The sequence below is a fragment of the Meriones unguiculatus genome, chromosome 16 (genome assembly GCF_030254825.1).
Source record: "Meriones unguiculatus strain TT.TT164.6M chromosome 16, Bangor_MerUng_6.1, whole genome shotgun sequence".
Classification (NCBI taxonomy): domain Eukaryota; kingdom Metazoa; phylum Chordata; class Mammalia; order Rodentia; family Muridae; genus Meriones; species Meriones unguiculatus.
The window spans coordinates 24,525,146-24,539,512 of NC_083363.1; the positions used below are offsets into that span (position 1 = coordinate 24,525,146).

Consider the following 14,367-nt stretch of genomic DNA (forward strand, 5'->3'; position numbering starts at 1 on the left):
AAAATGGAGCTCCCCCTGGAGCATTTCTTGACCTCCCGAATGGATCTGTAATGAGGTATGAAGGTGGCCATCTTGATCCTGACCATCTTGGTTTTCTACTTCACTAACAAACAAGAAGGGCCCAATGGATGCTGCACGGGCAAGTGCCCTGGGGCCTTGGAAGGAATTCCCTGAGATGCAGCTTCCAAACAGGCCGAGCCAGGGAGGGGGGTGGAACTGAATGGTGTAAGGTGGCTGCTTTAAGAGGGCGGAATTCTGGTTCAAATGGAGAAGACCCGTCAGCTTATAAAAATGTGCATGGCTTTGTGTTCACAGCTGGGCTCCCAGTGTGTGCGATGCTGAAGGCTTTAGAAACTTGTTAGAATAAGTAAATGAATTCAACAAATATTTATTTATTAAATGTTATCTGCTATTTTCCATGCACCAGGTAATTGGGCTGGTCTGCTTTATAGAGATTATGTATATGTGTGTCTGTATATACATATGCAGGCATATGTGTATTAACATTATACAGTTCTGTATATCTTTTATTGGCCTGTTTAATTATGGTCTTGCTTGGTGGCTAATAACACATTTGCTGGGCTTGGCCAACGTCAGATTTTTGTGTTTTGATTTCCAAAACCAGCCCTTGATTTTATTTTTATAAGGAATATTTTGATGGGACAAAATGTGCGATTGAAAGTGGAGCTTGTGCTGGTGGTGCACTCTCTGAGGGGGCCATTAGCCTCTTCCTGTATGGAGTGCTTTAGGTCTGAGATAATAGCCCTTTATCCTGGAGCAGGGTCCAAGGGCTGATTTCCCTTTTGTTCTGGGTTTTCCCTGTTGCCTTTAGGGGGAGTGGGATATGGTCAGAATGCTGTGCCTGGCTGTGTGCTCCCTGATTACCTTGCAAAGTAATGGAAAACTTTGTTCAAATGCAGCCTCAAATGGCTAGCCCAAGCAACGCAGGTCTGCTGTGCTTAAAATGCTGTGCTTAAAGCTCCCCTGTCCCCTCTAAGCCTTCCTAACCTTGTCAGAGGACTCCAGGAGTCTCAGGGCTTCCTGGGCCCCTGTGGAAGAGCCCAAACGTGTCTGTTTTGTGTCCTGCATTCTCACCTCTTCTCTCTCCCCTTCCTCCTGCTCTCCTGCCCCCCCCCCCCCGCAGGCTGGCCTCATCCGCACAGACAGCTCCGACTACTTCATTGAGCCTCTGGAGCGAGGGCAGCAGGAGAAGGAGGCTGGTGGAAGAACACATGTAGTCTACCGCCGGGAAGCTGTCCGGAGGGAGTGGACGGAGCCTCATGGGGACCTTCACAATGAAGGTAGGCTATGGGAAGGGGCCCCAGGAGTAACCTTTCTCTCTATCTCTGGGATAACTTCCAATATAAGCTCTTAGTACTTGTCTTCTCGTTTGTGAAATGAACCTAGGCCATAAGGAATGGCCATACCAAGAAAGAAGCCCCATGCCAAGAAAGGACTGCTAGAACTGCTCAGAACCAGGAGTTAGAGAAAAAGCCACTTAGGTCTTGAACATGGATCCTCGGATTTCAGCATCTCCAAGGAAGCTCAGTGTTGCTTCTGAAGGCTATGGCTGAGCCAAAGCAGAAGGCTGCATGGCTATTGGTCTTTCCCTCTAAAATTTCCCTCTAAAATTAAAGCCACTATGTAGGAGCCACATGAGGGGTCTTAAGGCCCTTGTTAGTCAGTGCCTGGTGCTGGAGCAGCAGGACAGCTTTGTGTCCTGTGCACCATTTTGAGCTCCCTTCTCCCAGGCAAGTGATTTAACATCCCTAGTAAGTGAGCTGGAAACAGTGGATGCTGCCTTCTAAGGCTGTTGGAGGTATTGGTGGGTGCATGTTAAAGCCTACACAAAGTCAGGCAAACAGCGGGCCCTGGATGAATGGTGGTGTCACTGTAGTCATTGGATTAGCCATCAGCATGCTGAGGTGGGAACCCTTTAAAAACAGGTGCAACTCCGTACCCCAGTAAACACTACTTGTGTACCATTGTTGAGATAAGGATAGGGTATGTGACAGGTGCTGGTCCTGGCCTTATGGACAACTTCACAGCGAGTCTTAGCCTTGTCAAGGAGTTCCTTTGACCAAGAAGCAATGATGAGGGCTGGGTGGAATCTGCTCTTGAGTGTCCACACCCTCATGCCAGGGTCCTGTGGGGTGGGGCCTCTTGTGAAGGAATGCCAGGAGGCCAGTTGTTCCATATGCAGCGACTTCTATGAAGTTCCAGCTGCTCCGTGTATGTCAATCATAAGAACAGGAGAGATTGGGGAGGGGGTGGGGCCTGCAGGTGGGAACGAGGGGCTGGGTTGAGGCTCTACCCGGTGTGAGTGAGGCTGGGGCACAGCACCTCCTTTCTAAGGAGAACATTAAGTCTCACTTTGTCTTTTTTTTTTTTTCTTTTGCCAGTTCTGTATCAAAAGGCCTTAAATCTATGTTGGAAAAGAGGCTTGGGAAGCTGAGCTCTTCTCCATTAGCCTGGTTACTGACCTCCTTAGCAGCCAAACAAAGGGAGGCCCCAGGGCCAAATTTGCAGAGTCGAAGTATCAGCCCAGGGAACTGTGTCCAGTCTGCTGTCCCTCAAGCTACCTGGGTGAAACTCCTGGGTACTAGCTTACGGTCAGGGCCTGGCCACCCAAGGTCTGTCCTCTATGTGACAAGGGATGCTAGAGGACTTTCTTGGGCACCTGTGACTCTGAAGCACATTGGTAGGAACACTCCTCATGAGAAGACCCCAGGTGTGCCTGTTCCCTTGTGATGGGCAAGCCCAGGGTTCTCTCAGGCCTGCTTTCTGCCTGGCATATGGGGACCCACCGCTAAACCCTGCAGAGGAGCCCCGCCTCGTCACTCAGGCTTCCTCTGGAGGGGCAGACTGCCTCCAGGCTTCTCTGGAAAGGGGTACAGTATTCATCCTTGAACCTGAGGTGGAGGGGACAATTCCTCTGGGGTGTGGCTTCTTAAGGAGGGAGTGTGCAACACTCACACTCCTGCGCATTTACACAGTGTCACTGCATACATACACAAGAGTGTACTCAGGCACGCCTATACCCACCCTCACACCTATACATTCACACATTCTTGCACACTAAAATGCCCATCGCTGCCCTCCTGTTTATCACTGGCTTGCCCTGTGCATCCTTCCTCCCTCCCTCCCACATCCTTCCTGAGGAGGCAACTGGATGTAAGACAGCATAGCGTGCTATGCTCATGAGTGTGTGTGTGTGTGTGTGTGTGTGAGATGTATGTACATGTATGTTCATGTGCATGCTACTGCTTATGTGTATGTGATCACGTATTGTGGGAGTATGTGCATGTGGCTGTCTTCCTCGAATGTTCTTTACCTTATATCTTGAAACAGGCTCTCTCTCTCTCTCTTGAACCTGGAGCTCAAGGATTTGGGTAGTCTAGCTGGCTGTCTTCTCTGGAGAGTCTGTCTACCTCCCTCCCCCCCCCCCATTTTGCATGTTAGGATTACAGGCAGGCAGCCATGCCTCCTTGGCATTTATCTAGGGCCAGGGATCTAACTTTGGGCCACACGTTTGTGTGGAAGCACTGTACCCACAGGGCCATCTCCTTAGTCCCCAGATTTACCACTTTAAAGTACTCAATTGTGTGGCTTTATGTTGTCTTCACAACGTGTGCAAACAAGACCCTTGTTTAATTCCAAAAACATTCCTGTCACCTCTTCAAAGTCTGTAGTTCTCCCCACAGTGAGGGTGGCTCCCCTATGAATACAGGCACACAGTTCAAGGTCTGTTCAGCGTCTCCCCTTCAGCGTCCCGGGCTTCTCATTGCAGTGGTCTTAGCACATCACTCATTCTCACGACACAGTTGTTTCCCTTGTGTGCCCACACACTCCTCTGCACATACCTTCGGGGCTGGTGTGCCGATGCTGGTCTGAACACATGTGTGTAGTTTTCCGAGGATGCAGCTGGCTTTGGGTGCGGTCTGGGAATGGAATCGCGGATCACTCTGGGTTTCAGGGGTTGGAGGTTGCTGATGGTCCAGAGGAGCTGTACATTTCATTCCCTTGGGCTTCCTGGGTGGCTCCCCATACCTCTCAGCTCTGGCTCACTGTCCTGGAAGAAGAGACTATGAGTGCCCATTAAACCCCTGTTAACACAGACTCTCAATTTCTCATTTACTGAGGGTGAAATTTGGGTGGTCCCAACCTGGGTGTGGGAAGGAGAGACTCAAGTGTAGAGTTTGGGCTCTTGCCACTAATTTACTATGTGACCTAGGGGGAGTTAGGTAACCTTTCTGAGCCTGAAGTCACGTGGAGGGAAGGGCTCCGGGGTTGTTGAGTATCCAGTGCTGTTCACCTAGTGACTGTCACTCCCCTCTCCTGGAGAGAGTCTTGCTCCTCACCCTCCTCTCCTGGGAGTCCCTCCTTATTCCCCGAACAGTCTGTCTAAGCTACTGGAATCACTGGTGGGCTTACATGCTGGGCTTCTGGGAACATCCACTGTTTTGGATTTTAGAGAATTTCCAAGTTGGGATTTTTGGGTCAGTATGTTCAGCTGTCACAGTGTATGTGAGTTCCAAGGTTTAAAAAAAAATAAACAAACAAACTACTGTCTGGAGTATTTTGGATAAGGAGCCCTCACAGTGTACATTGGCACCATCCCATCTCTGTCACCTGAATGTACTGTAGACTCACAAGTAGCCCCCTCCCCACTATCACTCAGCTGTCATTTGTCTCCTCATCTGTTAGCTGCTAGGAGTGTAATTTTGGGGTCTCTGAGCCTGCTCTAGTAGTTTTTTAGGTGAATGGATTAATGAGTGTTTTCAGTAGCTTGGAGTATGGTTTCATTAGTAGATGGCTTGCCTAGCAGTCAGGAAGCCCTGGGTTCACTCAGCTCCATCTCATAAAACGGTGTGGTGGCACATGCTTGTAATCCCAAAGCTCAGGAAGTAGAGGCAAGAGGATCAGCAGTTCAAGATTATCTTCAGCTATAAGGTAAGTTCAAGATCAGTCTGGACCACAGGAGGCCCTGTCTAAAAAAAAAAAAAAAAAAAGAGAGAGAGAGAAAATTAAAAGACTGGTTCGACCCGTGTCACAGCCTCCCACTTTCTCTATCCCGGTTCTAGCCTTTGGCCTTGGTGACCTTCCCAACGTGCTGGATCTGGTGGGGGATCAGCTGGGTGACGCAGAGCGGAAGCGGCGACATGCCAAGCCTGGCAGTTACAGCATCGAGGTGCTGCTGGCAGTGGATGACTCCGTGGTTCGCTTCCACGGCAGGGAGCACACGCAGAACTACGTGCTCACGCTCATGAACATCGTGAGTGTCGCCGGGTGGGGTGGGTGGGCTGCTACCAGTGCTGATGTCTCAGGCCTGGAGGTCCTCAGAGAGGATGAAGAGGAGTGACAGATTGTAACAGCCTGGGAAAGCGTGAGGGCTGCAGGTCCGGCTGGTCACCTCTATGTGGCTCCTTCTAGCCTAGCAGGTGCTTGGGCCACATGAAGGAATTCCAGGAAGAGGGGGTGAGGATGGCCATGGATGTGATACACCTTCCCCCTTGGAGTATTGACTGCTCAGCCTATGTCTATGAACTGAAGGTCCAGCTAGGACTACACTGCTGGGCGTCATAGTGTCCGTGGGGGACCAGCTGTAACTTGCTGGCCCCTAGTGGGGTGGGATCCAAGTGCTACTGTGTCCACTCAAAGCCTTTTGCCAGCTAGTGTTCCGTGACTGTGACCCAGCTGTGTGTGTCAGGGGATTCCTTCTCTCCCTTTTTATGTCCTGTGTCTGAGACAGACAAGCAAGTAGAAACAGTTTTCCAGATCCTCAGGTGTGGGGTAGGGGTGTTACTTTGAATAACTCGGATAAATGAGTCACTCAAAGGAATGACCTAAATGGAAAATTTTGGTTAGGTCAAACAGGTTCTTTTAAAGTTATATTGTGAGTGGTGTGTGTGTGTGTGTGTGTGTGTGTGTGTGTGTGTGTGTGTGTTTTACAGAGTGCTAGAGGGGTGGGGTGCTCAGAGGACAATCTGTAGGGAGTTGTTTCATGGACTGAACTTAGAGCCTCATGCTTGGCAGCAAGCTTGCCTGCTGAGCCATCTCTCAGATGCTCAAATGGGTTCTTTTTTTTTTTTTGAGTACTTTAAAATTATTTATTATTTTTATTTTATGTGCATTGGTGTTTTGCCTACATGCATGTCTGTGTGAGGGTCAGATCCTCTGGAACAGCCATGTGGGTGCTGGTAATTAAATCCGGGTCCATATGGAAGAACAGCCAGTGCTCTTAACTGCTGAGCCATCTCCAGCCCCTTAAATGGGGCTTCTTAAAAGAAGGAGAGCAAATGGAGATGAAGAAGTCTGTGTTTGTTACTCAGACAGCCTTCAAGGGTCTGTTTTTATGGTGTAAACCTCTTCAAGGGGATTTTCTGTGGCCCAGTTTCCTACAAATTGTTGCTGTTTCAGTAAGGGAAGTTCTAAGAGGTTCCTTGCTGTATCTGTTCAACTAGAGATATTTTCATCTTAAAGTATTCTAACCACTCTGGGATTCAAGGTGGGTCCCCATAGTTCAGGAGCTGTGCCAAGGACATGCATGTATGTCCTGGAGGGGTCTTGACCTTCTGCTGTATCACTGATGTCATTGCTTACAGTGGGACCCATGTGTGTGGACTCTGGGATGTGAGGGGTAAGTTCAAGTCACCAGAGAATGGCAGACCTGCTCTTAGGAGCTGTGGCAGAGGGGAAACCGGGAGGTTTAGGCTGAAGCAGTATGACTAGGAAGGTGGTGGGATGATCAGAGGATGGGCAGGAATTTGGTCACCAGTCAGATTTTGGGCTTCCCTTGAAAACGGTAAGAAGTCATGCATTTTTGTTGTTTTAGATTTATTTATTTTCTTGCATATTTCTGGGCATTTTGCCTATGTCTGTCTGTGCACTGCATGTGTGCCTGGTGCCCTAAGAGTTCAGAATAGGACACCGGGTCCCCTGGAACTGGACTTACGAATGGTTGTGAGCCACCATGTGGGTTCTGGGAACTGTGGGTGCTGGGTCCTCTCTAAGAGCAACAGTATTCTTAACCTCTGCACAGTTTCTCCAGGCCCTGTTGTCTTGAGAGCAGATCTTGCTAGATAAGCTGGCATTTCTTTTCTTCCTTTTCCTTTTTGTTGTGCTGGAGAACTGAACCTAGAGCTTGGCATAGAGCTCTGACACCCAGCACCTTGCTTTTTACTCTTTGTGATGGGCTCTTGATAACTTGGCCAGGCTAGCCTTGATCTCACTCCTGAATGCTGAGATTATAGCCTGTGCCATCACCTCATCCAATGGTGAGGAAGAGGTCTTTGGATGACTCATAAAGGGACCATTCCTTTCCAAAGGCCAGAGTCCCTTTGAAACTTGCTTAGAGAGGTGTGATGAGTTCAGAAGGATCTGGTAAGCCCCTCAGATCGGGAGCTGTAAGAGAATGCCATTGGAGGGGTGGAGAAGGGATGGCAAGTTCTTTCTCAGACATGGTGGTTAGGTGTGCGGAGGCCAGCATCCTGCTGCCCTCCTCTCCCAGGCCCTTCTCCACTTTATCCGTATTTTACTGTCAGACAAATAAGGCCCACGGCCTACTCTGGCTCGCTTGGTGTAACCAATAAATGTGCTCTGGTTTTTGACCCTTGACCCCTAACCTATGACTTATCCCCTTGGCTAGGAATCATTCATCTTGGTAAGGAGGCTCCTGGCACCCACACAGGCTGTGACTTAAGGGATTGTCTCCATATACTGCCACCAAGGCAAACAGGTTATGTGTGGCTCTGACTTCCCTGAGCAGAGAACTTCCTGCCCTGCAGGTGGGCAGATGGGCAACAGACAGCCTCATCCCCCCCCCATGGGACACACCGCTCATCCCTCCATTGTGTGAAGCTTTTATTTAGCCGGATGCTGGAAGCACAGACACCCTGGGGAAACTTCATGGACCCAAGTACACAGGTGTCATTTTCCTTTTGCCTTGAAGTTCTGCCTACCTGAGGCCTTATCTCTGGCCTGCGGGGGGTCATGGAGGATCGCTGGTTGCCAGAACGGATGCTTTTATTGTGCTAGTGTATGGGGGCTGGGGTGGGATGAGGAGTGAGTCAGTCACCATCAACCATGGAAATCCTGATGGAGAGTGGCAGGCCTTTCATGCCAAGCCTAGCCTGCTATCGGGTTAATTCTGCATCCACTTAGAAAGATCTGCAGCTACAGGTGATGGACAGGGGCTCCCTCTTCATTCTTCTCTCATGGGATGTAGACTTTGGATGCCTTGACTTTCTCTGTGCCTTAGTTTACCCATTTCCTTGTCTCTTTCTTTATAGCTTCTTCAAATCTCAGTACTAAGGAACCTTTTAAGTCCCTAAAATATGAGTAGTTATTTTCACGATTTAGCAGGATGTATCTGCTGGGAGCTGGTCAACAGAGACTTATTCTCATCCTCAAAGCTTCAGTCTGGCTGCACAAACAGCCTCAGTACCCTAGGAGAACCACAGCTTCACGGAGGATAGTGAAGGGACTTAGCGAAGGCAGAGGCCCAAGAGGCAGGTGGCAGTCTGAGCATTTTGCAGCTGGCTTAGCCTTACGGGGCCACATCCATTACCTCCGGGGCTGGGAGGAGCTAAGCAAGCTGTTCAGAATCTACACAGCAAGCAAGTGGCAGAGCCAGGCTTTAAACCAAGATCTGCCTGATTCCAAAGTTTATGTTTTCTGTTCTGCTGCCACTAACAGAACTTGACAGGCAGCTGTGGGGAAGGGAGGATCAGGGCTCCCACCCGAATAATGTGCAGGAGGTGTGGGCAGGAGCCAGGGTCCATCCCCAACACCACACACACACACACACACACACACACACACACACACACAGCCTTGAATTGGATTTGCTTTTAACTTTTAGCAAAAAAACAAGATAAACAAACAAACAAAAAAACTGGAGTGTTTGGGAGAGAGATGAAGGAAGGGAAAGGAATCAAAGAAGGAGCACCCAGCTTTCGGCTGTATCTCTTTGTTATAACAACTGAAGGAGGTGGATGCTGTCAGCATCTCGTGGGCAGAGGCTGGAGAAGCCCCTGAGTATCTCAAAAGTGCATGAGGCAGCTGCCCAACCAGTGTCAAACTGTCCATGGTGATAGGTGAAGCCCAAACTCTGAGCTATTTGCCCCTGTTGCCACATGCATGCAGTTAAGGACATTTTCTAAGCCTTCCCACCCTGAGAGGAAACAGCTCTCACCCCAGTAGAAAGCACAGATGTACCTTCCCTGGTACAAAACACGTGCTAGCAATGAGTGAAGAGGTCACTACTGTCCCCAGAGCACTTATGCACATAGCATTCCACTTTATCAACCACAGAGGAGACTCCGACATTCTATTTCTGGGATGATGTAATGGGCTCCCAAAGCTGAAGATCATTGTAAACTGACAGATGCCATTGACTAAGCCCAGGCTCTGAGAGCTGGGCCTTTGTCCCCCTTTGTCCCCCACACCACAGAAGTGCACAGTGGGTTCCAAACGTTGAGTTTAGGAGGCAGGAAGTGTTGAGCCCTGGACTTGCCAGGCCTCCTCGTGCCTCTGTTTATACGCAGGCAGGCCTGCCTGGGACATCAAGGCTACTGTGTTTCATAAACAGGTTTGGGGGATAAATGCTGAGCATTGTGGACTGATGAAAAGGACTCTGTTGGGCTGGGTGGGTCTGTCCCTGTGCTCCTGGAGCCACCCTGCACAAACAACCTGTACGCGACGTGGGCCAAACAGCTTGATCCCAGGGGCGCTGTGCAGGCCAGCCCTTAGGCTCAGGGGAGCCGTGGAGACACCACATCCCCTACTGTGTGCTGATTGGCAGATGGGGGACACCACTCATTGGGAGCCCACACCAGCCCTTTGAAATATAAGGTCATGGTCCTGAGCTTGGGCCAGGGGACAAGTTAGAAAGCTCAGCATCCTCCATTCACCTACTTTCTGGTGACTGGAGGCAGGGATTGCTGATGAGGCATAAATGGAAGTGTGGAATCTTGGCAAAGTGTGCTCTAACTGAGGGGACAAGATGTTGGGTCCAGGCCCAACAACTTGTGTGTGTGTCAGGCTGAGCCCCAGGGAGACAGACTGACATGGGTGTTTAAATCTAGTCTGGGCTACCTAGTGGAACCCTGCCTATTCCATCCCTGTACAATTGAAAGAAAAGGAAAAAAATATATATATCTGGTACATCCAAATTGATGGATTGTCTCTAAAGTCTATGGGTAGTTCTTCACAAAATCATTAAAGCTACCAAAATCCAGGAAGGACTGAAAACCTGTGGCAAATGTATGAGTTGATTCATTATTATATCCTGGGTGAGAGTTCCCCAGCAAAATAGGATGTTAGGGAGACACTGCATGAAGCAGAATGAAACACAGACTTGAATTAATAATTACATGCCAGTGTCGCTTAGCTCATCCTGACAGTTTTAACCAGACTATGCAAGATGCTGGTAGTGGGAAAAGGTGGGTACAGGATGCATGGGATGCCCCTACTACTTTGGCAAGCCGTCCCTGCTTCTCTGCAAACCTTACAAGAAGAGAGTCTCTTCTCTGGAATGCTCGGGACCAAAGCATCTAGGGTTTGGAATGTTTGCATATCAGCAGCTGCAATCTTGGGGAGAGGATTCAAGTCTGAACATGGAGTTCACACATGTTTTATGTTCACCTAAGATACATAGCCAGAAGGTGGTTTTACACGATATTTTTAGTGCACCTGAATTTTTGACAGTGACCCATTATAAGCCCAGGTGTGGAATTTTCTGCTTATAATGTTAACACTGGCACTCCAAAAAAAAAAAAAAAAAAAAATCTGGAAATTAGAGCTCAGATTTAGGATTTCAACCTGTAATTAGAAAGAAAACAGGAAAACAGGGTTGATGACACCTACATGGCTCTTGGTGATGGCAAACCTGGGCCACTTTCAACCCTGGTCATGGTAGCTCCTTTTGCAAAGGGTGGCAGTCGGTGGGGAGATGATGCCTGGTCACGGTGCTGACAGGGCAACACTGAGTGCTCAACCCTCACCACGACTTCCTTATGAACCCCCCACTACCAAGGCGCAGGGAACATCTCAGAAGAGGAGGTGGAGGAAAATGTAAGATGGAGGATGCAGGAGGAGTGCCTTGAAGCGCTGTCTTCCAGACATGGACTACTGCAGTTGTGGTTACTTGCACAAGACCTGCACAAGAACAAGCCAGTTGAAATCCACACACAGACAGGGCAGGCCAATGATCTTCAGGCCCCGCCCCACTCCATACTGAGGAGTAGTGGCAATGGATAGTCACAGGGGAATGGAGACTCATTCTTTATCAAAGATGTGTCCAATGACACCCGTTCTGTGAGGATGGCCCCACACCCATGCACATAGGAGCCGCACTGACAAGACTTAGTGAGTTAAAAAAGAGAGAGAGAGAGACTCGAATTTGGGAGAGAATATGTTTCGAGAGCATGAGGAGAGTTGGAGGGACATGGGGAATAGATGTCATATTTCATTGTTTACATGTATGAAGTTCTGAAAAAACAAGCAAGCAGGCCGGCAAGCAGGGCTGCCTCTTCTGTCTGGGAGGCTTGCTGGGATTCAGGAAGGGAGGTGATGCAGGGAGGGCCCTCGGGGGCTGGGCCAGCACTTAGTGGCAGTTTATGCCTTTGCCTCTCTGTGTAAGCACAGGCAGCCTTAGGTTCCACTGTCCCTACTCTTGTCTCACAGCTTGAAACTTGCCTGAGCCCTCTGACAGAAGTGGACAGTCTAAGCTGTAGCTCCTCTAAGCATTGTCCCTCAGGCAAGAGAAAGTGCAGATTGCTTGACACTGTCCATGGAGCTCTCTGGCCCAGCTCTGCCAAAGAGAGGCTGGTGTTGGCGTGGAATGAGGCAAGGCTGCCTACAGCCCTCTCATGTTCTCCTGGGGACCTGGCTTACCTCTCCAGCCACAAACTGAAGGTGGGGCTCCCCTGCCTCAGGCTCAGAGTCTGAAAAAGTGGAGTTCTCATACCACAGAGCTGTGGGCTAGGGAAGGGGTCTTTGCTACAGCTTGGGTGCTGCATTGCTGTCCACTGGACTGGGAAACCCAGCCCCACCCTCTTTCGCAAGCTGAGAAGCCTTCTGTGACCTAGAAATCAGGCTGTGTGTTTGGGGAGAGGGGAGATTTTTGGGAAAAGGTTTCAGAAAGCTCAGAAGCATAGGATCCTGTCCTATGCCCCTTGTCCCCTCCCCTGGCATCGTCTTTTTTACTCTTTCTTGTCACAGAAGAGGGCTTTCTCTCCACGCCTATCCCTCTGAAAGCTGCTGCGTTCAGAAGCATGGTGCTTTTGTGGCTTCCCCATCACAGCTCAGCCAGCCCTCCACATCCTCCCTACAGTGCGGCTCACATCGATGGGCCTGGCAATCACTGGGCAACAGGGTATCTGTGTGAACTTACCCTCCCAGGAGCCACGTTTCTGAAAGGAGGCCTGAGGACATAGAGCTCGAGGTGCTGTGTGCTGCTGGGACAGAATGCAGCCTTGGCCCAGGAGGAGTTCAGCTTCTGCCTGTCTCCTTCGGTGCCGCCCTCGGCTTGCTCAGGCCTTGCGTGCAGGGAAATGGCTGGCTTTGTCCTCCGAGTTCTCTTCTTTTGTACTGGGCTATGGGAAGCCCACTCACTGTCACCCAGAAACGCTCTGTCCCTAAGTGTAAATAGGGACCACGGAGTCATGGAGACCTCAGTTTAAATCTGGGCTTCTCACTCCCCAGCTGGGGGTCCTTGGGAAATTACTTAGTTTCTCAGAAGCTTGGGTCTCCCATCCTTCCCTCCCTTTTCCTCCCACTCCCTTTCTCCTCCCCCATCCCTCCTTCCTTTGCTTTAACAAAGGAGGTCGCTAAGGATGACCTTGAACTCTTGGTCTTCCTGCCCCTACCTCCTAAGAGCCAGGATTACTGAGTGCCGTACCATGCTGTGTTTCTTCAGGCCTCGTGCACAACCTGCAAGCACTGGCCAAAAGTGACTTGCAGAGGGAAGGGTTTATTTCAGCTTACACTTCCCCATCAGAGGAGGAGTCCATCAGAGGAGGCAGGGACTGAAGCAGGGTTCCTACGCTATTAATGGCTTTGCTCCCATTGCTTGCTCAACCTCCTTACATACCCTTGGATGACTCACCCGCACATCAATCAATGATTAAGAAAATGCCCCCATAGGTTTGCCTAGAGGCCAATCGGGGGGGGGGGGAGGCATTTTCTCATTTGAGGTTCTCTCTTCCCAAATGACCATAGCATGTGTCAGATTGACATAAAAATTAGTGATTACAGCAAGCATGAGGACCTGAGTTCAAATCCCTGATACGCAATGAAAAGCAGAACAGGGCCTTATGGGAATGAGAGACAGGAGGACCATTGGGGCTTTGCTGGCTGCCAGCCTAGGTTCAGTTTCAGTGAGAGAGAGCCCGTTTCAAGGGAATAAAGCAGAGACTGGGAAGGCAGACCCCCATGTCTTCCTCTAGCATGAACACTTGTATACATGTGCACTTGTATACGGGGCACACGCACACACCACAAACAAGCAAGGACAAATAACGAATGAATGAAAGAAAGAGAATCTTGTTTCTTGCTTCTGAGAGGGGAAGAGCTCTCTCAGGTGAGGTAGGAAGGTGGTAACAAAGCCTGGCACACAGTAGTTATTCTGGGAGCAGCAGCTCACCCCTCCCGCCCCAGCCTCTCCACCTCTCTTCCCCTCTCCTCTCTGCTGTTTTGTCTCCTCTTGGCTAGCATCCTGACCTTTGCTTGTTTTTCTGGTACACACCCACTGGCTATCTCAGGCCAATAGGTGATGTCAAACCCTAACCTAGGAGACCTGGCAAAGGTGGCCTTGAACTTGGCTTAGAGGTAAGAAGCAAGGAAGCCAGATGCACTGTGCATCCTGCCCTGACAGCCCGTCTTGTGGTGACCATTCTGTGCCCAACCATGGGAAGTAATTTCTGGTTGCCCCTGACTACCTTTCTCCACAGCCAGGTAGGTTGAGGGTGCTGGGCCAGGCCATGGGTGGGCATGTCAGGGGGTCCCAGTAAATGTGTCCCAGAGAGGATAGGTTCCTGGGCCTGCCAGATAGCCACACCCCCTGGCTGTGGTACCGTGTGCAGGACCAGTTTCTGCCAATATGGTGGCCCTACCCAGTCACTTCTCTGGCCTGTGTAGAGCACTGAGGCAGTTCCAGCTAAATCACCTCTGAGCTCCCAGTCTCCAGGGCCAAGGCTGGCAGGGTACATGCAGGTGAGCATGCCAGGGCCCAGAGAACCAGGGAGCTTGGGAGGACAGGGTCTACCCTGTCTGCCAGTATCCTAAGCTGGGTGGCAATTGGAACAAGGGTCATTGGAAGCCTTAATGAGTAGATTTAGCCTGCTCAGCAAGTGACAGAAATGG

General features: G+C 50.1%; 1 protein-coding gene across 1 annotated transcript in view; it reads left to right on the forward strand.

Moving 5' to 3' along the window:
- Positions 1-14,367, forward strand: part of Adamts14 (ADAM metallopeptidase with thrombospondin type 1 motif 14) — a 71,400-nt gene that overhangs the window by 21,224 nt on the left and 35,809 nt on the right. The window contains exons 3-4 of the mRNA XM_060369482.1: positions 1,145-1,301; positions 5,085-5,275. Coding sequence (XP_060225465.1) covers positions 1,145-1,301; positions 5,085-5,275 — 348 coding nt within the window. The remainder of the gene's footprint in view (positions 1-1,144; positions 1,302-5,084; positions 5,276-14,367) is intronic.